The following is a 25,383-nucleotide window of genomic DNA, read 5'->3' on the forward strand; positions in this document are numbered from 1 at the left end:
AACTGTATCTCCCAGCCTGGCACTAACCTCTCTCTTATGATTGTGCCGTGTTAGAATAAACAAGACTCTGCATTTATTCTCGCTCTGAGGACAAACCAACAGCACCTGAAAGGGCAAGCCGTGTTTGAATGGTCCTCAAACAATACCTTGCATTCACCTCCCTCATTTTAACTTTGGTACGTGTCAATATTGACCAAGGTACTTTAGACCCTAAATCTCTGTCAGAGGCCTTGGAGTGGGATGGGGCTTGATGTCCTTTGGGTGGTGGATCATTCTTGAAACACATGGGAAACTGTTGAGTGTGAAAAATCCAGCAGCATTGCAGTTCTTGACAAACTTGTGCACCTGGCACCAACTACCATACCCCATCAAAGGCACAAATCTTTTGCCTTGCCCATTCACCCTCAATTGCACACATACACAATCCACGTCTCAATTGTGACAAGGCTTAAAAATCCCTCTTTAACCGGTCTCCTCCCCTTCATCTACACTGATTGAAGTGGATTTAACAAGTGACATCAATAAGGGACAGACTGACCAGGTGAATGCTGTGTCACGGAAAGAGCAGGTGTTCATGTTTTGTACACTCGGGGTATATACACTATACTGTGTATATACACAGTGGGGTCTGAAATTGACACCCGTGATAAAGACGAACAATGACTGTAAAAAAATATATATATACACTTCAAATACTGAGCTACATTGCATGCAAAAAAAGGGGAAATTATATTACACTGAACAAACATATACACAAACTGTAATATGTTGGTCCCATGTGCTGAAATAAAAGATACCAGAAATGTTCCATACGCACAAAAAGATGATCTCAAATTTAGTGCACAAATGTATTTATATCCCTGTTAGTGAGCATTTCTTCTTTGCCAAGAGAATATGACCTGACAGGTGTGGCATTTCAAGAAGCTGATTAAACAGCACGATCATTACACAGATGCACCTTGTGCTGGGGACAATAAAAGGCAACTCTAAAATGTGCAGTTTTGTTACACAACACAATGCCACAGATGTCTCAAGTTGAGGGAACGTGCAATTGGTAGGCTGACTGCAGGGATGTCCATCAGAGCTGTTGCCAGAGAATTTCATGTTAATTTCTCTACCATAAGCCACCTCCAACGTCGTTTTAGAGGATTTGTCAGTACATCCAACAGGCCTCACCACCGCAGACCACGTGTATGGTGTGATGTGGGCGAGCGATTTTCTGATGTGAACATTGGTGGCGGTAGGATTATGGTATGGGCAGGAATAAGCTACAGAAAATGAACATAATTGCATTTTATCGATGGCAATTTGAATGTACAGAGATACTGTGACGAGATCCTGAGGCCCATTGCATATATGTATTCCCAGTCATGTGAAATTCATAGATCAGGGCCTAATTAATTAATTTAAATTGACTGATTTCCTTATATGAACTTTAACTCTGTAAAATCTTTGAAATTGTTGCATTTCGCATTTATAATTCTGTTCAGTATAATACAATTACTCAGAGAAAGAGATTTTGTCTAACAAGTAATACATGTTTTTCTTGAAAAGGGAGGGGTGAAAATGATTGACACCCCTAAATATTTTTATAAATAAAGTAGCCAAAAGTTTAGTATTTGGTCCCACATTTATAGCATGTAACACTAGGGCTGTGGCGGTCATGCAAATAACTTCTGGTGTCACGGTAATTAACTGTTAATTGACAAAGGGGTTCCACAGATGCAAGCTCCTGATGCGTACCTTTGAAACGTCTACATTTAAAAAATCTAATAAATAAATGTAATAGCCTATACACCATCACAATGAAACCATTATTTTAGGCAGGTCTTCCCTATAAAACATAATATGAAGAAAATGTATTTCAGAAGAACAGAATAACATAATCTGAGTCAGCCTATGTATGTTACTGATCTGGCTATGCGCCATGCCAATGGCAGCAGGTTAGTAATTTAACAGACAAGGTACGCTTATAATTCCAGTGCTATTATTTTATTTTATATGATTTTACACTAACAATATAATTGAACAACGCTGAATAAAATTGAAAGGATATTTTTCCCAAATGACTGATGAGCTAGTGCGAACACGGAGCCGTTATTCTGTGTCCAGTTTAAAAAGTGATCATTTGAAATAAGTGCTAACGCTTGATTTATAGTTATTTGGAAACTTTAGTTGTGAATGATAAAAACCTTAGAATGTCTTATTAAATCAAAACATACAGTGCCTTTCGGAAAGGATTCAGACCCATTGACTTTTTTCCACTTTGTTATGTTACAGCCCTATTCTAAAATGGATTACATTGTTTTTTCCCCCCCTCATCAACTACACACAATACCCAAGAATAACAAAGCAAAAACAGGTTCAGAAATGTTTGCTAATTTGTTCAATTTATAATAAAATATTTTAAAAAATCACATTTACATAAGTATTCAGACCCTTTACTCAGTACTTTGTTGAAGCACATTTGGCAGCGATTACAGAATTGACTCTTCTTGGGTATAACGCTACAAGCTTGGCACACCTGTATTTGGGGAGTTTCTCCCATTCTTCTCTGCAGATACTCTCAAGCTCTGTCAGGTTGGATGGGGAGCGTTGCTGCCCAGCTATTTTCAGGTTTCTCCAGAGAAGTTAGATCGGGTTCAAGTCCGGGCTCTAGCTGGGCCGCACAAGGACATTCAGAGACTTGTCCTGACGCCACTTCTGCGTTGTCTCGGCTGTGTGCTTAGGGCCGTTGTCCTGTTGGAAGGTGAACCTTCACCCCGGTCTGAGGTCCTGAGCGTTCTGGAGCAGGTTTTCATCAAGGATCTCTCTGTACTTTGCTCCGTTAATCTTTTCCTGGATCCTAACTAGTCTCCCAGTCCCTGCCACTGAAAAACATCTAGGGTTGCAAAATTCTGGCAACTTTCGCAAAATTCCCAGGTTTTCGAGAAATCCTGGTTGGAAAACTCCTGGAATCAGAAGGGAATAAAATCTTCTAAACAGGATTTCTGGAAAACCTGGACATTTTGGGAAAGTTACTGGAATTTTGCAACCCTAAAAACATCCCCACAGCATGATGCTCCCACCACCATTCTTCACCGTGGGGATGGTGCCAAGTTTCCTCCAGACATGACACTTGGCATTCAGGCCAAAGAGTTCAATCTTGGTTTCAGAAATAGTCTTTAGGTGACTTTTGGCAAACTCCAAGCGGGATGTCATGTGCCTTTTACTGAGTTAGTGGCTTCTGTCTGGCCACTCTACCATAAAGGCCTGATTGGTGGAGTGCTGCAGAGATGGTTGTCTGGAAGGTTCTACCATCCCCACAGAGAAACACTGGAGCTCTGTCAGTAACCATCGGGTTCTTGGTCACCTCGCTGACCAAGGCCCTTCTCCACGGATTGCTCAGTTTGGCCCGGGCAGTCAGCTCTAGGACTGCCCTAGGAAGAGTCTTGGTGGTTCCAAACTTCTTCCATTTAAGAATGATGGAGGCTACTGTGTTCCTGGGGACCTTCAATACTGCAGAAATGTTTTGGTACCCTTCCCCAGATCTGTGCATCAACACAAAGCTATCTCTGAGCTCTACAAACATTTCCTTGGTTTTGCTCTGACATGCACTGTTAATTGTGGGACCTTAAATAAATAAGGTATGTTTTTTGCAAAGATGTTGCAGTCCACTATCATAGGCTATAGCACTGGCCAACGTTAGGCTTTAAGGTTCCGATTAAGAAGCACCAACATGTTTAATTTGTCGGGCTTCAGTGAAGACCGGAGAGAGGTAACTATGTTCCCTGTCGTGCTGAACACCCTCTCTTGACACAGTGCTGGTAGCACACATGCATATATACTTTTTGGCAAGCAGAGCCAATAAAGGTAAACGAGAGAGTGGTTATATCCCGCCACCATGACAGGGGGTCAGCAGATGTGTCTGGTTCCTTCTCTGCCATATAGCTGGTCATATCGGTGTCGGCACACACTATCAAGGGTACCGGGGTTTGCTTTCAGGTTCCGTTTCTTCTTTAAGAAGATCACCATTCTTCTCGCATATTCGGAAAATGTCTTCATCCAGATTTATTAGCTGATCTCTCACATTTGACTTGAATCCAAAAAGATTCCAAATGGCTGCCGTTGTGTTTGGCTTTAAAAAAAAACATATCCATGACCATGTTTTAGAAACAGTTTTTACCCGTTTTTGACCAACTGGATCTGATGGGATCGCTCCGATCTTCTGCTCTTTTCTGTCCATATGGGAAGACGTGGTTCAGGTAGCCTAGTGGTTAGAGCGTTGGGCCAGTAACCGAAAGGTTGCTTGATCGAATCACCAAGCTGACAAGGTAAAAATCTGTCATTCTGCCCCTGAACAAGGCAATTAACCCATGTTCCCCGTAGGCCACCATTGTAAATAAGAATTTGTTCTTAGCTGACTTTCGTAGTTAAATAACAGTAAAAAAAATATTTAAAAAAATCAAGGCGAGTTTTCAGGGCCAGATTTTTCTAAAATGCTGGTTTCGGCTATTGTTACCTCTGCAGATTATTAAATTAAATCATGAAGTGTTTGATTTTCAAATACATTTGCATTTATATCAGAGTGATTAGAAGGACCATTAGAGTGCCATTAGTGACCAAATGGCTGTTAGCAAGTGCAGTTTTGGAGTAGCCTAATTATCGTGAATCAACAGTCACGTGGAATTTAACTGCGGTTATGACTCTTGACTGCCGGCGTGGCGGTAATATGATCACCGTAACAGCCCTAGATGCTACAAACTTGTTGGATGCATTTGCAGTTTGTTTTGGTTGTGTTTCAAATTATATTGTGCCCAATAGAAATTAATGGTAAATAATGTTGTCATTTTAGAATCACTTTTATTGTAAATAAGAATATAATATATTTCTAAACACGTCTACATTAATGTGGATACTACTTACGGATAATCCTGAATGAATAATGAAAGTTACAGAAGGTCAAAGATCATACCCCCAAGACATGCCGGGGCGGTAGGGTAGCCTAGTGGTTAGAGCGACTAGTAACTGAAAGGTTGCAAGTTCAAATCCCTGAGCTGACAAGGTCTGCCCTTGAACAGGCAGTTAACCCACTGTTCCTAGGCAGTCATTGAAAATAAGAATTTGTTCTTAACTGACTTGCCTAGTTAAATAAAGGTAAAAAATAAAATAAAATGCCAACCCCTGTTATTGGTAACGGGGAGAGGTTAGCATGTCTTGGTTTAACTTTCTCACTCACGTTTTTCTTTTTACAGAAACAAACATTCTCTCAGCCTTGTACTGTGGGAGGAGAGAACATGCGCATTGAATCAGCAAATGGGGCTTTTCCACAACAAACGTAGATTGGATATAACACCTGAATGTCCTGAAATGGTACTTAGTTACAACGCCTCCACCAAGTGCTATTGTTCTGGGGTTAAACATTGAACATGTTCAGTCCGCAATGGATTGTTAGAGGACAATGGCACACAATGGTTATGTGGCTTTGGAAGACTTAGAAGCGTAAAATTAAAGTGATCAGATAGGAGATGAGCTGGGGAGATGTGAACATGCAGTGTGCTCTGCCTTTGTCTTATCATTGCTTAGCCGGGGGGGGGGGCAGGGTGAAGCCGAGGCCTTGTAGAACACTTTGAAGGTCAAAGTGGAGGTCACCTCCACAATGCCCTGAAGTGAGGTTGGTGATACGATTCTGTAGGTACCATGAACACTCACAGGCCGTTAGTTGTCATACTGAAGCTTTACCCTGGTCGTACTGATGGTTTGGGGAAGCCTGCTCAGGACCTTCTTAGGAACCAGGTAGGTAGACAAAACTTTTATCAAAATAAACATCACACACAAGAAGAGAAATCAAATCTGCTGTGTGGAAAGTGAAAAGAGATACAGAGGAAGCTTTCTAATATCTAATTAGAGTTCCCCAATACAGTAAACCAGATAGATTAGGCAAACTGAAATATTAATCTCAGTAATGCAATAACCCCTACTGTCTGCTTAACGTATACTAGGTTTGTTACAAGCAAAGTGAGTGTAGTGAGTACTCAGCTAGTCACTTACACAGAGGCTGTAGAGAGGATTAGAGGAGCCGAGAGGTGGCTGAAATCCCACACAGTCAGCAACACTCAGAGCAGAAGGACAGGTTAACAGTGGCGGATATAGAGTAGTAAGTGGTCATGTAATACTCCGTTGAGTCACTGCATTCCTGCAGCAGCAGGCCAGACGAGGAGATCTCATGTCCATCTGTTGGAGAGGTCTTTGAAGGTAATGCCTTATGTGTAAATATGACCACTGTCTCTTTCTCCCCAGTGGTACCATCCGGGTAAACAGGCCAATGTACCTCAAAGTTGCTTCCCTTCACTTTTGAGGTCTGATTAAAGTGCCCACCAAATAATATTTTCAACCACTGACCTTGATTCTTAGTTGTTGACGTTCAGAGAAACGTGAGGAAGTAAGCTTGACAAAATCGAGGGTGGCCATGCATTAAACGTTATTGAGGGGTAGACCAGCAATGCTAAAGCTTTCTTTCCCACACTGATTAAGTGATAGTGGAGTGGAGCTAGTCCTAGTGCGAGTCGGATGTCATCTGGACATGCACCCGCCTCTGTGGAAGATCTTTGTCCATGCAGCCCATGAACTATCAATTAACTTAATTCTTTATTAAAAAAATAAAGCACCTTTGATATTCTTCATGTAACAAAAAGCGCTATATAAATATATTATTATTAATGTGATATCCCTTGCATGATGATAGCCAGTGACATTGGATACTGTCATACTGTGACTTAGAGAGGAGGAAGGGGGTTGGGGTGCGGGGTGCGGGGACTCTTAATTCTAATCCCTTTACGAAGGACAAACAAAAGAGGCTGGCGATTTGTCATGCCAGACGCCTTCCTCTAAAGTTATTCTCTAATGGGGTCACTTCTAGGGGAGGTGTTACTCACAACATGCTGATTGTATAAATCCTCTCACACCACAGCTGTGTCCCAAACAGCCCCCTATTCCCTGCACAGTAGCGCACTACATAGAGAATAAGGTGCCATTAAGGACGCATGCCTTGCCACTTCTAGCTGTCCAACACTATTCACACATGGCTCTGGCAGCCATTAGCTAGGAGTTTTACAAGACACTGACTGACCACATTCCCCTGCTGAGATATCTAGCGTGCTCCATCTGTTGACAGTCGAGGGGTAACTATCAGCAAATCACTGATTAAGACAACAAATCAGAAGAAATGTTGTCCTCCATTCACAAACTCACGCAAACAGTCAATGGGCTGTTGACAAAATAACAAGACCGTCGCAGACGCCTTTGGAATTGGACAGTGCAACAACTCTTTATTATTAGTAGTTGTTGTCGCAACAAATCTTCGCAAAGTTCACGTTTCACTTGTTGCACACATTACAACAAAATGTTGTCAGGGAAAAAAGGACAAATTCATTCAGTTTCGAACCCCATTGTGTTCACTTTTACTACAAGTCAGGTGTAGAACTATCTACTATTTTTTTTGTTCAGCCTTTAAAACCAATATAGTGCACGTGGTATGTAGACATAGAACAGGAAAAGTCTCTTCATGTCCACACACATGGAGGCGCTTCTAAAGGAAATCAATGCCCATGTGACTCTGTTGCTGTATGTTACCCTGTGTTCAAACTCATAACTCACCTTTGCTGCTGTGTAAAGAAACTCCATCAAAGTCCAATCTTGTTTCTCACGCGGCATTATCTCTAGCGACCTTATTTTTTGCTTGATAAGTAAAAATAACTACTGCACACAGTAATCACATTTTCAACCTCTGTCTATGGTCTCTTTCGGTTGCTTCCAGTCACATGACAAAAGGGCAGTACCTAGCGGCAGGAAGAGGACATCAACCCCAGTTTCACAACGTTGACCGACCCTTCCAAAATCCAAATAGGATTATCTAAACTATCCTTAAACACACACACACTCTCTCTTCCCTCTTGCATACAAGCATGTACACTCATCGTTTGAACGGTGAATTATTAACTCAGAAGAGCAAGGAAGCAAGGAAAATTACATGTCTTTTGTCAATTTAACTATCAGCTTCATGCAGATGTACAAGAAAGAAAACAACATCTGCAGCCATGAAGTTGTAAACACATCAATTGGATAGCAGCTTAGGTATGTATTGACAACCTGACAACCGTCTGAATTCTCCGTAAGAGATTATAAAGACGCTTCATGGCTGCCAGCCTTGTAACAGAGTTATATTGAACTGATTGAACTGACTAATGGGCTGAATCTGATTACCAGTAGACTCTATTCAAATCACAGCCCTCAAAGCCGTCCATCAACAAGCCATCTGTCCTTGGACAGGAAAAGGTTTAGAGAGCCCAGATTTACCAAGGTTAAATAAGGTCGGTGTAATGTCACAAAACAGCAGACTTGTCACACTAACCAGACATACGGTAGATAAATCTGTAGGCCATAATTAGCCATTACCGCCACTGGGATACCCGTCCATCTCACAGAGTACATACAACTTACTATATGTTCATGTTTTGCATTGCACCTCTGCAACTCAGACATGTGTAGCAGGGACATTACAATTCAACTACAGAACTACCGCTACATTATAACACAGGGAGGTATTCAGGACATGAGCGTCCTTTCACTCTTAGTTGTTTATGTCTTGGAGAGTCCACCTACTAAGAGGCAGTAGGCCAGTCCTGGGGGGGTTGTCTAGTGCCACAGCCACATGATTGTGTAACATGGGATAGGAAGCAGCTGACTGAAAAAAAAATTGCATAGCTCAGGGAAAGCAGGCATTTCCTGAAGTGGTTGAGCAGTGAGTGACGTTCTAGTATCTACCGCTCTTGCACTGTGTGTGGTGGTGCATGTGTTTGAGTCTACTGTACGTGTGCATGCATGCATGCTTAAGAGGGTCGTGGGAGAATGTTTGTGTGGGTCACAAATGGATGCTCGGCCATGGACAATGCTCATTTCATTTTTGTTTGTGTAAAGGTTAAAGATCTGCTATAAACTCTGTATCCAATCTCAATTAATCATTTGAAGAAACCATAAAGAGGACGTGTATTTATTCCTCATTGATTGCCCAGAAAACATTTTTTCTTTCTTTGAATGACCCTCACGGCCTCTCTCAACACTACCCAAAGCAACTTACTCATCTTCTTCAGATTGTTATTTTGAGAGGACCCCAGGGAGCTGGAATTTAGTTTTAACCATTGACCTTGACCAGCTGGCCTCTGCTCTGAGCCTAAACCACAGAGATGCTTTAGCACCGAGCTTCTAAAAGTACTGATGCCAATATGTTAAGTTGGAGTGCCCATTCTGCCCCACATTACAAACCGGGCACTGGAAAGGCCTGGAAATACAACAAGATATTTTGGTCCTGGTACAGCGTCATTTCTAAATAGACGCTGGCTTAAGAAAAGTGGAAGGAAATTGCTTGGCTTGGTGTAACCTTCGACATACTTGATTCCCCAAGCCAATCTCCACCCCATAAGGTCGTATAAGGGCAGCAGGCACTTCTCAAATGGGGCCCAAGGGAAATGGTTTGAAAAACGTTTCATGTTTCAAGTCAGAATTAATAAAAATATCCCTAAACCTGCCTGGAGTCAGGGGATTTAATCCCAGTGAGGGCATGGATTTGTATATACCCTGCTCTGAGAGGAACGGCACAAACCAAAAAACACACTCCCATTCCAAAACACAGTGAACTGGAGAGGCTGACGAAGCAGAACTCTAGCATAGAGAGAATGTGTGTCACGTGTACAAAGAAACAAGGACGTTTGGCAATCAGAGATCAGATGAATGCCTTTCTCACAGAGGACCACTGCAGTTTTATGAGAATATTCAATTAGCATAAACTAACACAATATATAGTCAGGAGCAATAATATATCAATGTACAGTACCAGTCAAAAGTTAGGGCACACTCATTCAAAAGTTTCTTTATTTTAACTATTTTCTACATTGCAGAATAATAGTGAACACATCAAAACAATGAAATAATACATATGGAATCATGTAGGAACCAAAAAAGTGTTAGACAAATGCCAAGAGTGTGCAAAGGTGTCATCAAGGCAAAGGGTGGCTACTTTGAAGAATCTAAATGTTTGATTTGATTAACCCTTTTTATGGTTACTCATGATTCCATGTGTTATTTCAGTGTCTTCACTATTATTCTACAATGTAGAAAATAGTACAAATAAAGAAAAACCCTTGAATGAGTAGGAGTGTCCAAACTTTTGTACTGTATGTTGACACGCAATTTCTTACTGATGTCAATGACTGTCAAATCACAGGTCTCTTTGATGTCTGTGTTTGTTTGCATTGTGTGGAAAATGTTTGTTAGGATGACCTGACTTACTGAACTTGTATCACAGTGTGAATGAATGGACTTACAATGTGGATGACTGATGCCAAGGCGTCTGTGACATTGCTGGGTTCATTGGGGTTGCTCATGGCTCCTCTCCTCTGTGGAATGGGTGCTGGTGCTGTGGCTGTCTGGATAGCTAACAGGTTTAGGGAATGGTGTGGATTCAGCCCTTCTCTTTCCCACTCGGACTCAGATAGCTTTTGGGCAGCATAACCTGGGAAAGACAGAAAGATGCAAGTGCATCTTAAAACAAACCTTTAAATATATTTATATATTTTTTTGAACGAGTTATTTAGCAGACGCTGTTATCCAGAGCGACTTGGGTTAGTGCCTTCATCTGAAGATAGCTGGGTGAGACAACCACATATCAGTCATAGTAAGTACATTTTTCCTCAATAAAGATGCTGTCAGCAAAGTCAGTGCTAAACTCAATGAGTCATCTTGTTTTTACACAGCACAATAAAACTACTCTCACAAAACACAAAGGTCATGACAGCTTCCTTGTTTGGTTAGGAAGATGATAATTCATCTTTGATTCATGCCTAAAGGCTGAGGTTGTCAGCACAAGCTCAGACTTAGACACAGGGCCCCTAACCATGATTAGTCACGTGTCTTGTTACTGTGTCCCTGTCGGGGAGGACTCCAGTCCTACTGTAATTCCTCACCACCCCCAAGGTCATTACAACCACTGTCTGATAAGGGCCAGATAAGGGCTTGCTACTGTTGAGAAGAGGCTGTGATAAGTGATGGCGCGTGACTGGGGCCACACGCCCTACCCCTGCAGGAGGACCCATACCTGCAGGTCAGGAGCCTTTGGGTACAGTAGAGACAGACAGGAAGCAAGGACAGACAGGGCTGGTGGTGGTGCAGCACCAAGAAGTGTAACATTAAAGTCTGGTATGATCATTGTACTGCATAATATGGATTTCTGATGAGTTTTTGTACCCATTTCAAGATAACTGGCAGCCAACATTAAACTAACTGATTGTGAGGAATCAGATGCTGGTGCATGCTGTATAACCTACTCTGAATAATGTTTCCTAATGTATTCCTGTCGAAGAGAACATCAACAGAAAGCTTTACCCTTTTCAATCCCTTTGATATTCCAGGTGGTCAATGGTTTCAGCTTACAGAGAGCTTGGCGTGAGTCAAACATTGGCTCTGTGTGTCTCTGTTGAAGGAGATGCGCCTTTTCATTCAGACAGCTATAGCAGAGGAGATCTGTACGACCCAAATGGAACTCTATTTTGTTTATAGCGCACTACTTTTGACTAAGACCTATAGAGCTCTGGTCAAAAGTAGTGCACTGCAACAGGGTGGCTGTTCACGTTGGGCCATTCTAGACTCACCGTTAGAAACACTGTCTGTTCCGTCAAAGGCAGCCTAGTTTTCCTGGCAATCACTATCAAAGTGCTTCACTGAAGCCAGGGCATAATCATATCAATGACCTTGTTTGCAAGAAAAGGTCCTTAAGAGGTAGCCTGGCTCATAACTTAGTACAGTCAACTATATAGAGATTAGGCCATGACGCGTGCTGTTGTTTGGAGGTTGTGGGCTGGAGAGAGAACGCTTTGTTCAAAAATGTTAATTCTCCCAATCATAAGTGGAGTTCAAGAGGGACAAGGAAAGGGAGTGACATTAGGGGCTGTATGCATCAAGCGTCTCAGAGTAGGACAGCTGACTTAGGATCAGTTTTGCCATTGATATCACAATGAATAGACTGCATGAACAGGGGGGACCGGTCTAATCTTAGATCAACACTACTCCAAGACACTTGATACATAAAAGGCACAGGAAAATGACTAATTCCATGTACCAGAGATCTTAAATTATCAACAAGTCAATTGCACTGAGACAAGATATCTCAATGACACGTGACACACGCACACCGCACAGTTGTAATTAGGAGACATGAGAAAATGGACTGTGTCAAACTGCACAATAAGAACCAAAAACTGTTTTGATGCGCTTAAAATAGGACTTTCTCAGTAAAACTAGACCCCTGCTGACTAAGGAAAGGGGAGTGATCAACAGTGGGATAAAGTTAGAATTACAGTACATTGGGTTCCTAACCACACAACCATGGGAAATGGCTTATGCACCCCAGGGTAAGACTGTAATAACATCCATTATGATAACAATATGAACACAGTAATACAAATAATACAAAGCCAAAAAAAATACAATTACAGCAATCACAATGAAAGGAAATCAATGCAGAGCCAAATTGCCCAGTGGATTTATCCAGCCATGTCATAACTTTTTCAGGGATCTGATATTTTCAGCCTGCAATCAATCAACCTTCCAGACTTTTGAATATGGGACATTTATCATCCTAAGATTGAAAGGAGAGGACTGTGGACTACAGGAAAAGGAGGACTGAGCCCGCCTCCATTCTCATCGACGGGGCTGTAGTGGAGCAGGTTGAGTGAGAGTTTCAAGTTCCTTGGTGTCCACGTCACCAACAAACGAACATGGTCCAAGCACACCAAGAAAACCTGTTCCCCCTCGGGAGACTGAAAAGATTTGGCATGGGTCCTCATGGGTCCTCAAAAGGTTCTACAGCTGCACCCTGCATCCTGACTGGTTGTGTCACTGCCTGGTATGGTGACTGCTTGGCCTCCGACCACAAGAAACTACAGAGGGTAGTGCATACTGCCTAGTACTTCACTTGGGCCAATCTTCCTGTCATCTAGGACCTCTATACCAGGCAGTGTCAGAGGAAGGCCCTAAAATTGTCAAAGACTCTAGCTACCCTAGTCATAGACTTCTCTCTGCTACCGCACGGCAAATGGCTACCCAGACTATTTGCATTGCCCCCCCTCTCTTTTACACCGCTTCTACTCTCTGTTATTATCTATGCATAGTCACTTTAATAACTCTACCTACATGTATGTATTACCTCAACTAACCGGTGCCCCCGCACATTGACTCTGTACCGGTACCCCCTGTATATGGCCTCGCTTTTGTTATTTTACTGCTGCTTTTTAATTATTTGTTACTTTGATTTCTTATTATTTATTTCTTATTAACTGCATTGTTGGTTTTAAGGGCTTGTAAGTAAACATTTCACTCTAAGGTCTACATGTTGTATTCGGCGCAAGTGACAAATAAAATTTGATAACCTCTGTCCCAGGCTTAACTGCTACTGCATTAACATAACCTGAAGAAATAGGCTAAAGTGATAGTGCAAGATTCTGGCAACGATGGATAGACATTTTATGTTCCTGCGTTCCAGTATGAAGGTAGAGGTAGTTTTGTGAGCCAATCAGCATGGGAAATTAACAACAGTCAAATGCTGGTAGATTTAGGCTGGCTTGTAGACATAGGCGGGTGGTCACACAGAGCATTTGGGAGCCTTTTAAATGTTTTATCCAAAGCCCACATGTATTTAAAAAAAATAAGTAATTTAAAAAACATACATATGAGTGTGTGTGTCATCTCGAAGAGAGAATTTCAACACTACAGTGGTGAAAGCGAGGTAGGGTACAGCATATGTTCAATATCTGGTTCAAACAATAGAGAAAGATGGAGGCCTTGCCTGCTTGAAAAGGTATAGAACACATTAATATGTTGTTTTAAAGAAATGTGGCTGATAACATTTGCGCATTAAATTCACCACCCTGGAGCCAATGCTAACTAGCATAAACGCAATGACTGGAAGTCTACCGGAACAGCTAGCATGCTAGCTTGCACTATCACTAGTCTATGATATGGCAATACAGGTGGATGAGGAGACCCTTTACATGAGCAAGCATTTCCTGCTTGAGGTTTGGTCATCTAGCCCTGTGGCCTCCTTTGCAGCCTTCTGCACTTTTTCCCTTGCAGAGTGGAAAAGTACTGGCAAATAAAGCTATGTAAAGTCTTCCATTTCTCTAATCTATGTTTAGTCAAGTCACCGGAGTTTCCACAATTCTGATGTCACCTTAAGTCACCTGGTACACAAACCTTATGGTGACATAACTAACTCCTCATCAATGTCTGAGATTCCATTCTAATGCTTTCACAAAGCAAAATATGGATCACTGCTGTAAAATTACAAAAAAATTATTCAAATAGTAAAATATTGATTTTTAATACTCTATCAAATCAATGTTAGTTACCTGGGTAGTTTGAATCTGACAGGAGACGTGAAGGTATTGACAACTTTATGACACCAGTGGCAGAGTTCCATGAAACAACTTAATTGCTTACTTCCATTAAGCAGTAGCAGGTCTCTACGCTAACTTTTTTTTAATAAGAAGCACGTGTGCGCCTAAATTGAAGGCTCACACAAAGAAATTTAGGAGCACAATGAAACATATTTGAGGTAATAAAGCAAGAATCCTTCATTTTTCTAGGCGCACTGGTGCTCGCAAATATTTAGGCGCATATGCAATTAAAATGGTCGCACTTTAGAGCCCTGAGTAGGCCTATTTGCTTCCCAACTTCCCACTCATACCAGTAAACTTCCAATGTCTCAGACATGGGAATCAAATAGCATCTGTGCCGTGTCCACTTAAATTGATAAAACAATAAGGACCTGCTCTGAAAACAGTCTGAATTCGAGTCAAATAATGCCCCCCTAGGGAAAGCTCACCACTTTATAAATAACTGCAGTTAAAATCCATACATTTCGATTTGCATTTTGCCTTCTAGGCCTGTATGACTTGCACAGCATGACAGCTCTGTGAGATTATAAAGGACTTGGGTCACGCAATATGCAGTAAACTATAGGCTAAGAGTACACTTAAAGCAAAGCCTAGCTGATCAGTTTAGAGTAGGTATTGTAGTAGTATTGATATCTGCAAATGATTTAATATAACATGTAAATTGAGTCTACACAGTCAGTACCACTCAAGCTTATAAGAAGCTGTTGTAGGCTCAATCTACATGACAAGCCAATAACTCTCGGAAGCCTCAATTCAAGTGGTAGTAAAAACATGTTGTGTTGCAGTTGGACAGTTTTAAGCCTTTAAATTGTGTGGCATAAAAGTATAGACCACAGATTACATACTGGCATTCTTCAATCAAAAAGGCATCATTTCAGGAAAAGCAGTTCAATAAGAAATCTAACTACCAATGAAAATGCCATTCCACAAATAGACACTCAATTATAATGTGGAAACCTCATCGTGGACACAACGTATACTTAAGATGATTTAAGATTTTACTTAGTCTATGCTTAGGCTATATTAGTGTATGCGACTCCTGTTTTAGGGACAGGGTTTATCTTTCTTGAAAACAACTTGTTTTTAGATGTGGTTTTGCAGGGTTAGCATAGAATATGCAGGCAATAGGCTACATTACATCAGCATAATGATAGCACTTCTGCTCAAGTGTGAGGTGTCCCTTAGATAAATCTTTAAGGCCAGCACCAACCTAACTCAAAATACACGGTGTTCATCTATGAATCCTCAATGCCTAACTCACAGAATTGAGTTCATCAACTCCAATTTCTAATGATTGGGAGGCTCCAAGACACAGGAGAATGTGGACGAGAGGTCGACCAATTAAGATTTTTCAACGCCGATACCAATATCAATTATTGGAGGACCAAAAATGCTGATACCGATTAATCGGACGATATATATCTATCTATCACAACAATACTGAATGAACAATGAACACTTACTTTAACTTAATATAATACATAAATAACATATATTTAGTCTCAAATAAATCATGTTCAATTTGGTTTACATAATCCAAAAACAGTGTTTGAGAATAAAGTAAAAGTGCAATATGTGCCATGTAAAAAAGCTAACGTTTAAGTTCCTTGCTCAGAACATGAGAAAGCTGGTGGTTCAATATTCCCAGATAAGAAGTTTTAGGTTGTAGTTATTATAGGAATTATGACACGTCAACCACCTTTCATATACCTTTGACTATTGAATGTTTTATAGGCACTTTAGTATTGCCAGCCTAATCTCAGAAGTTGATAGTCTTGAAGTCAAACAGCGCTGTGCTTCAAGCATTGATAAGAGCTGCTGGCAAACGCAGCAAAGTGCTGTTTGAATGAATGCTTACGAGCCTGCTGCTGCCTACCACCGCTCAGTCAGACTGCTCTGCCAAATATCAAATAATAGACTTAATTATAATAAAACACAGAAATAAGAGCCTTTGGGCATTAATATGGTAAAATCTGGAAACTATATTTATAAAACAAAACGTTTATTATTTCAGTGAAATACAAAACCGTTCTGTATTTTATAGAACGGGTGGCAACCCTAAGTCTAAATATTGCTGTTACATTGAACAACCTTCAATGTTGTCATAATTATGTAAAATTCTGGCAAATTAATTACGGTCACAATTCGCACGCTGCATTGACGCTGCACTCGCGTAACAGGTAACAAACAGGTGGTCAAGCCTGCCACGCAGTTTCCTCGTGGATAACATCAAATCAAATCAAATTTTATTTGTCACATACACATGGTTAGCAGATGTTAATGCGAGTGTAGCGAAATGCTTGTGCTTCTAGTTCCGACAATGCAGTAATAACAAGTAATCTAACTAACAATTCCAAAACTACTGTCTTGTACACAGTGTAAGGGGATAAAGAATATGTACATAAGGATATATGAATGAGTGATGATACAGAGCAGCATAGGCAAGATACAGTAGATGGTATCGGGTACAGTATGTACAAATGAGATGAGTATGTAAACCAAGTGGCATAGTATAGTATAAAGTGGCTAGTGATACATGTATTACATAAGGATACCGTCGATGATATAGAGTACAGTATATACGTATGCGTATGAGATGAATAATGTAGGGTAAGTAACATTTATATAAGGTAGCATTGTTTAAAGTGGCTAGTGATATATTTATTTATTTCCCATCAATTCCCATTATTAAAGTGGCTGGAGTTGAGTCAGTGTCAGTGTGTTGGCAGCAGCCACTCAGTGTTAGTGGTGGCTGTTTAACAGTCTGATGGCCTTGAGATAGAAGCTGTTTTTCAGTCTCTCGGTCCCAGCTTTGATGCACCTGTACTGACCTCGCCTTCTGGATGATAGCGGGGTGAACAGGCAGTGGCTCGGGTGGTTGATGTCCTTGATGATCTTTATGGCCTTCCTGTGACATCGGGTGGTGTAGGTGTCCTGGAGGGCAGGTAGTTTGCCCCCGGTGATGCGTTGTGCAGACCTCACTACCCTCTGGAGAGCCTTACGGTTGAGGGCGGTGCAGTTGCCATACCAGGCGGTGATACAGCCCGCCAGGATGCTCTCGATTGTGCATCTGTAGAAGTTTGTGAGTGCTTTTGGTGACAAGCCGAATTTCTTCAGCCTCCTGAGGTTGAAGAGGCGCTGCTGCGCCTTCTTCACGATGCTGTCTGTGTGAGTGGACCAATTCAGTTTGTCTGTGATGTGTATGCCGAGGAACTTAAAACTTGCTACCCTCTCCACTACTGTTCCATCGATGTGGATAGGGGGGTGTTCCCTCTGCTGTTTCCTGAAGTCCACAATCATCTCCTTTGTTTTGTTGACGTTGAGTGTGAGGTTGTTTTCCTGACACCACACTCCGAGGGCCCTCACCTCCTCCCTGTAGGCCGTCTCATCGTTGTTGGTAATCAAGCCTACCACTGTTGTGTCGTCCGCAAACTTGATGATTGAGTTGGAGGCGTGCGTGGCCACGCAGTCGTGGGTGAACAGGGAGTACAGGAGAGGGCTCAGAACGCAACCTTGTGGGGCCCCAGTGTTGAGGATCAGCGGGGAGGAGATGTTGTTGCCTACCCTCACCACCTGGGGGCGGCCCGTCAGGAAGTCCAGTACCCAGTTGCACAGGGCGGGGTCGAGACCCAGGGTCTCGAGCTTGATGACGAGCTTGGAGGGTACTATGGTGTTGAATGCCGAGCTGTAGTCGATGAACAGCATTCTCACATAGGTATTCCTCTTGTCCAGATGGGTTAGGGCAGTGTGCAGTGTGGTTGAGATTGCATCGTCTGTGGACCTATTAGGGCGGTAAGCAAATTGGAGTGGGTCTAGGGTGTCAGGTAGGGTGGAGGTGATATGGTCCTTGACTAGTCTCTCAAAGCACTTCATGATGACGGATGTGAGTGCTACGGGGCGGTAGTCGTTTAGCTCAGTTACCTTAGCTTTCTTGGGAACAGGAACAATGGTGGCCCTCTTGAAGCATGTGGGAACAGCAGACTGGTATAGGGATTGATTGAATATGTCCGTAAACACACCGGCCAGCTGGTCTGCGCATGCTCTGAGGGCGCGGCTGGGGATGCCATCTGGGCCTGCAGCCTTGCGAGGGTTAACACGTTTAAATGTCTTACTCACCTCGGCTGCAGTGAAGGAGAGACCGCATGTTTTCGTTGCAGGCCGTGTCAGTGGCACTGTATTGTCCTCAAAGCGGGCAAAAAAGTTATTTAGTCTGCCTGGGAGCAAGACATCCTGGTCCGTGACTGGGCTGGGTTTCTTCCTGTAGTCCGTGATTGACTGTAGACCCTGCCACATGCCTCTTGTGTCTGAGCCGTTGAATTGAGATTCTACTTTGTCTCTGTACTGGCGCTTAGCTTGTTTGATAGCCTTGCGGAGGGAATAGCTGCACTGTTTGTATTCGGTCATGTTACCAGACACCTTGCCCTGATTAAAAGCAGTGGTTCTCGCTTTCAGTTTCACACGAATGCTGCCATCAATCCACGGTTTCTGGTTAGGGAATGTTTTAATCGTTGCTATGGGAACGACATCTTCAACGCACGTTCTAATGAACTCGCACACCGAATCAGCGTATTCGTCAATGTTGTTATCTGACGCAATACGAAACATCTCCCAGTCCACGTGATGGAAGCAGTCTTGGAGTGTGGAGTCAGCTTGGTCGGACCAGCGTTGGACAGACCTCAGCGTGGGAGCCTCTTGTTTTAGTTTCTGTCTGTAGGCAGGGATCAACAAAATGGAGTCGTGGTCAGCTTTTCCGAAAGGGGGGCGGGGCAGGGCCTTATATGCGTCGCGGAAGTTAGAGTAACAATGGTCCAAGGTCTTTCCTCCCCTGGTTGCGCAATCGATATGCTGATAAAATTTGGGGAGTCTTGTTTTCAGATTAGCCTTGTTAAAATCCCCAGCTACAATGAATGCAGCCTCCGGATAAATTGTTTCCAGTTTGCAGAGAGTTAAATAAAGTTCGTTCAGAGCCATCGGTGTCCAAAAAAGCCGATTACCGAGTGTTATGAAAACTTGAAATCGGCCATGCTAATTAAATCGGTCGACCTCTAATGTGGACAACTCCAAACAAATGTCATGTTCCCTCAGATATTCCCCAGTGGTGTAGACTATTCCTATTAGTCACCATAATCAACACTGAACAACTTATATACACAAGAGGAACCTTATCAAATACACTGAAGCAGGGCTGTCCATACTCATTTTGCCTGTCAGGCAGTGGTGTAGTGGAGCGTATAAGCCGTATACCTACTTCTTTTGTTGTTGTAGGCATATACCATATCAATTAATAAGGCTGATGGAAAAGATACAAATGTTTAGCTGAAAGTGTTGATAAACTATTACTTCTTCACATTTTAAGAGCAGAAATGCAATTTGCAGAAAGACACCATTCTAAAATGCACACCACCGCACATGCGAGAGGTTTCATGGACAGAGATGGAAATATCCTTTAGTCATTTTGAAATAGGGGAAATCTAAAGATGCAACAACTATCATAGGTTGCTAATATGACTAGGATAATGCATTTGACTGCTAGACAATGAAACATTTTTGATTTGAAAACCAACAGAACAGGAGAGCGCATATGAGGAAGTCTTTACAAAATAATTGCCTCCACGTTTCTATGATGGGATTTTGACTATAGGCTACTTTGAAGCAAGGTAAGACATGCCTCATAATATGAAGTAAAACGTCCAAGTCTCAAACAATTAAGGAACAGGAAAAATATAGCAATGCTAATGATAGGCCCAACTGTCTTCTGGTAGATGGACAGGTTTTCCCAAAAACCTTCTCAATTAAATGTTAACTAGCTACAAAGTAGCCTATGCCTACCTGGCGGAATTATATGATTATTTGCAATAAAATCAACATTTCTAGATTTTTCCCACACCTCAAAAGTGGTCACCTGAAGTGGTTTAAGCATTGTTGTGGTCTTAAAACATCACATTTTGTTGTTATTCTATTTTTTAAAAAGTGTGACTTTGAGAGCCAAAAAAGCTGAAACCTGGAGTGAGTGTCATCGGAGACCAAAATGTCTGCAGGTCCACTCGGGGAAACTTTACTCTCAATTCATTGAATTACTTATCAGACTAGAGCACAACGCAACTCTAAACAAATTAACCTTGCTGTACGGTATTAAACTGAAATCACAAAAACTCACATTGAATGAAGCAGACAAAAACCAAAAGACCCAAATCGAAGTAAATGGTTAAAAGTAACATGAAAACAGCCAAACAGGACAGGTTAGGTATCAACACCTCCAAAGCAAATGTAGCCTCATTTATCTGTTTTAATAGTGGGACTACTATTACCCTACTTGCACAGTACAGTTTGGGTTCGGCCAGACTGTGAAAGACCAATATGGGATTCATCATTTTAGGTAATTCAGAGTGCATCGTTTTTCATAGCATCTTTCACACAGAGCGCCTGTCCTGGACTTTGACGCTACCTGACAGTCTAGCGAAGAGATTGTATTGTAAGTCCATCATAATTGAAAAAAAGGTTTTCATCAAACCACCTGTCGGTTGCATTGAATCAGCTCGCAGGCAGGATCTGGCCCGCGGGCCTTACGCTTGACACCCCTGCACTAAAAGGTACAGACAGACTACAGAAGAAAAACCTCAAATGTAGCCTAGGTACCAACTGTCTACACTTACTGACCATGAATGAACTAGACAGGGGAGAGTTTTCAGAAAGTGAAAAGAAATGCCCAATCCTCCAATAGAGCAAACAAAGAACTCTGAGGGAAGCAAATGCATTTATCATGAACTCAAAATGCCATTTAGCAAACCATGTGTGTTGCTGAAAACAAGTTCATAAAAGAGTCTATTTCGAGCTTTATACGACTGTGGCGGAGTGTTTGTTGGAGCCACTTAACTAGAAGAGCACAAACAGTGCGGACAGGAATATGATAGGAAATTAGGATAATTTTTCTGGAGAGACCTAAACCTCTGCAGGTCCACAAGGGGAAACTTTACTCTCAATTCATTGAATTACTTAGAGCACAATGCAACTCTAACCAAATGAACCTTGTTGTACGGTATTAAACTGAAATCACAAAAACTCACATTGAATGAAGCAGACAAAATCCAATTTGAAGTAAATGGTTAAAAGTAACATGAAAACAGCCAAACTGGACAGGTATCAAAAACTTCCAACAAGTCACTACCGAGACAACTTCAAAAACCTTATACTGTACCTTTGTGTGCCTCCTGCAGGGGAGCCTGACATTGTAGTGCAAAGCTGAACGCCGCTGTGAGGGGAGACCAGGAACCGGACAAAGTGAAGGAAAGAAAAAGAAAAGCGTGAGACAAAAAGAAAGACAGAAAGCAAGCTGCAATTAGAGAGGCTTTCTGTGTGGCTTTACTGGCCGTGGTGGGCTCCGAGCCTAGTTTATTGTTCACCCAGATGCTCCCTCTCACACTAACAGTCACAGACTGATAAATGCAGCCTTCCTCCACAGGATTATGTTTCCTCCTGCAGCCCGCTGACAAGTAGCCATGTGACTGGAGTCAGTGACGACTTGTCCGAAGCCTCTGAGTCAGAGGCTTCGGACAAGCACACAGACACTTTTTTTTAGATGCAATTGAACAGGCCTATAGCTTATGAACTGAACACAAAACACAATCAACTACTGTATAAACATTATACCTCTATCTGGAATTTCAAAAAAGAAACAGATAACACACTTATTTCCTTGTAATAGAACAAGGCCAAAGTGATGGAGTCGTGTAGCTAATCTTGTGTGATGAAAACCGTCACCTCTAGCGTCAAAGTAACAACACAGCCATAATGTGTGGTGATCCCACCAGAATAATACAAGATAATGTGACCCTGGATTAGGAAATACCTCAGCCTTACAAGATATCATTTTTATGACCTCATCATCAATAGATTAATGCAGGGAAGCAGTCCACCAATCTTCAGATGTCTGGCTCCTACTATATTGACACAGGCGAAACCTGGGACAATAATGCTTGATTATAGTGTGCCACAATGGGCAAGCAGTGTAGTAAATGCTGTAGACATTAACAATACAACATGAAGAGAGCTCGACAAAATCTGGTTGCCATGACATACAATCAACTGGACATTGAGCTGAATAGCAATTCTGTGCTGAACAATGACAAACGGTGGCGTAGGGCAGGGCCGTATATCATATTTCATAAAACGGGTTGTTTGGATCCTTGATGCTGATTGGTTGATATGCAGGAGTTGTGGGACAATAACTCTCGCAAAATAACATGGTGTTAATGTCAATTCCACTGTCCCCGCAGCCCAGGCAGGAAATTCATAAACATCTACATATTATTTGTCCATGCTATTTGGTTTGCAACAGTCGGCAGTTGTATAAACCTATCTGTCAGCCTCTACGACCTGTGCAACAATCTCTCCTGTACCATGTTCATTCCTAGCTAGCCCAAGAATGAACATGAAACTAATAATTCACCAAGGAAACCGTAAACACTCAGAATTCCAGTGCTGGAGTGCCATTTTAGCTGGCAACGATGTGAGTGGGACATCCCATTCTCCACCTAAGAGGCAAGCACCAGCCCTTGGCTTCACCTTTGGCTTCAGCTTGTCAAATGATAATTCTATTATTGCTTAATTACTACATAGGCCTACAGGTATTTATCCACGCACTGGTGTGGATTTTTACTGTACCCTCTAACAGTATTTTATATGTTGTATTTGTTACATTAAATAATTCAGTAAATTATATAAAATAATTTGTTTTTAATCACCAGCAAGAAACTGCTAACAGCTGAGCTAGGTAACTTGCAAGCACAACAAGTCTACAACTTCGGGAGTAGAGACCCCCGAAAATCGTCGGACTGCTGTCTAGTGACAAAAGTACAATTTTTTTTGTTTACAAAAAAATGTAAATACTAAAAGACAAAAGAAACGTGACCGTGTGTAAATTATAAATTAGAACAAGAAATTGATGACATTTCTGGAAGTGAATGCTTGAATTGAACAAATAGCCCAACTACACAACTGGAAACCATTGGTCGAGTACCAGCATGAGGCTACAAAATAATATTTTGATGCAATGTTCTACAAATAAGACTACTTTACTGTCAGTTGTGTCCTCCTATTATTTTTGGTTGAAGTTCGGTTGAACAGTATAAAGCAATCAGAATGGAGAAAGCCCACAAAAACCAATTAGAAATAATTTGCTGCCATTCTAGGTTCATGCACTAACCATAAAGCATATTTAGAACTATTATTATTATTATTATTTAGAAACATCAAATACTGTCAGAAATAAGAAATATATTATATTTTCAGAGATCCTATTTATTACTAGTTTATATGTCATAAACCCACAAAGTTCCAGAATGGTCTAAAAATGGCAGCCACAGTGGTCAGGGAAAAATCCAAACAAGATTAATTGGAAGTAATGGTAGTAGAAGCATCGGTGATGCATTTCCTGCTTTTAAGAGTCTAGCTACAGTTTCAGATATTATATGTTCCTAATTTTGTTCGAAAGTTGTTTTCATTGCAAGTTGAAGCTTACTGTTCGCTAGGTAGCTGATGTTAGATGGCTGGCTAGCTAGTTAGCATTACATTTATGATCTGTGTGTAGTGATGTTCTCAGAACGCCATTTCACATTGCTAGTTATAGCCTAATGTTAGCTAGCTAACTAACTAACATTGAACCTATTTGGTTAACTTTAGCTAGCTATGACAAATCGGTTTGTATTGCTGGTACTCTATGGATTGGGATTATGGGTCATTGTTGAGCTAGCTAGATGTCGGAACAAAATACCCCAAGTTAAAGCTTCCTGTTAGCTAGCTAGCTGACATTACATGTACTATCTGTGTAGTAACGTTCTCAGAATGACATTTGCATTGCTAGGTATAGCCTAATGTTACCTAGCTAACTAACATTGAACCTATTTGGTTAACTTTTGCTAGCTATGACAATCAGTTTGTATTGCTGGTACTATATGGATTAGGATTATGGTTAATTATTTAGCTAGCATGTCTAAACAAAAGACAACACTTCGCAAGATGATTACATAACCCATAAAGTTAGCCATAATCACCGTCAGACACACCTGGCTATCTATGTATAATAATGCCAAAATACTTGTATCTGGAATATGTCTTTGAGCATCAGTAGCACACGCCTGACTCTCCTCCACCAGTCAAACAAGGAGAATGGTCTAATGCCTCACATCAAAAAGAGAGCTAACCCAAGCAAGCACAGCTTACACCTGAAGCATGTGGACTTGAAGCGAGTTGTGAAGTTCAACAACTACGCAGAGGATAATGCAATAGTATTACCAGGACGCCACCCAGGACACAAACACTTGGTGGAAAGCTGCTGCCATCCCATGTGACAAAATCAGCGGTGTGGCGTCTCTACAAGGAATCGATGACAACACTGTATGTAAAGCATAAACAACGTGTTTTGATCATTTAATTTACCTCCAACATGACTAGCACAACTTTTACTGAGCTCACATTTTTTTTTCCTGTTTTCCAGCCTCGATGCTCTGGAGCCTGGTGTTGTTGCCGCCAAGGAGCGTTCGGACTCAGTTGGGACCAGGTTTCAGCTGCTGAGACATCCTTCCTCCCATAGATGGTCTGCCTGCACCACCTGGACACAGCTAGACAAACTTATATTTTTGAGAAGATCAGGGAGCTTTGTGACGAAGAGGCTATGGACATCATATGCCCTGCACCAAAATCAAGGGCAGGACAGAAACAGGCTCTCCAAATATAGATTCCCTTCTTCATGCTTGGTTTGGATGGACCAGTAATCAGGACTATCTGCAGTGCCTTTATTCAAATGACTCTCTCCTTTTTATCCTGCTGCTCAGCCACTTTACCCTTGATTGTATGCATACAACTACCTCATCTATTACCGATATCGTTATTGTACATAATGTAT

At 41.6% G+C, this 25,383-nt stretch overlaps 1 protein-coding gene across 6 annotated transcripts in view; it reads right to left on the reverse strand.

Annotated features, from left to right (window-relative positions):
- Positions 1-25,099, reverse strand: part of LOC139367149 (anion exchange protein 2-like) — a 50,870-nt gene extending 25,771 nt beyond the window's left edge. For 2 of the 6 annotated variants that reach the window (XM_071105254.1, XM_071105257.1), the window contains exons 1-3: positions 24,954-25,099; positions 21,679-21,732; positions 10,359-10,546 (exon numbers count right to left, since the gene is read on the reverse strand). In XM_071105254.1, the coding sequence (XP_070961355.1) occupies positions 10,359-10,418 (60 nt within the window). In that variant the 5' untranslated portion in view covers positions 10,419-10,546; positions 21,679-21,732; positions 24,954-25,099. Of the gene's footprint in view, positions 1-6,381; positions 6,399-7,635; positions 7,768-10,358; positions 10,547-21,678; positions 21,886-24,953 lie in introns of those variants that run through there. The other 4 variants (XM_071105255.1, XM_071105256.1, XM_071105258.1 and 1 more) reach the window with 4 other exon arrangements.
- Positions 25,100-25,383: the final 284 nt, after the last annotated feature.

Source organism: Oncorhynchus clarkii, chromosome 15, assembly GCF_045791955.1.
Source record: "Oncorhynchus clarkii lewisi isolate Uvic-CL-2024 chromosome 15, UVic_Ocla_1.0, whole genome shotgun sequence".
Taxonomy (NCBI): Eukaryota; Metazoa; Chordata; class Actinopteri; order Salmoniformes; family Salmonidae; genus Oncorhynchus; species Oncorhynchus clarkii.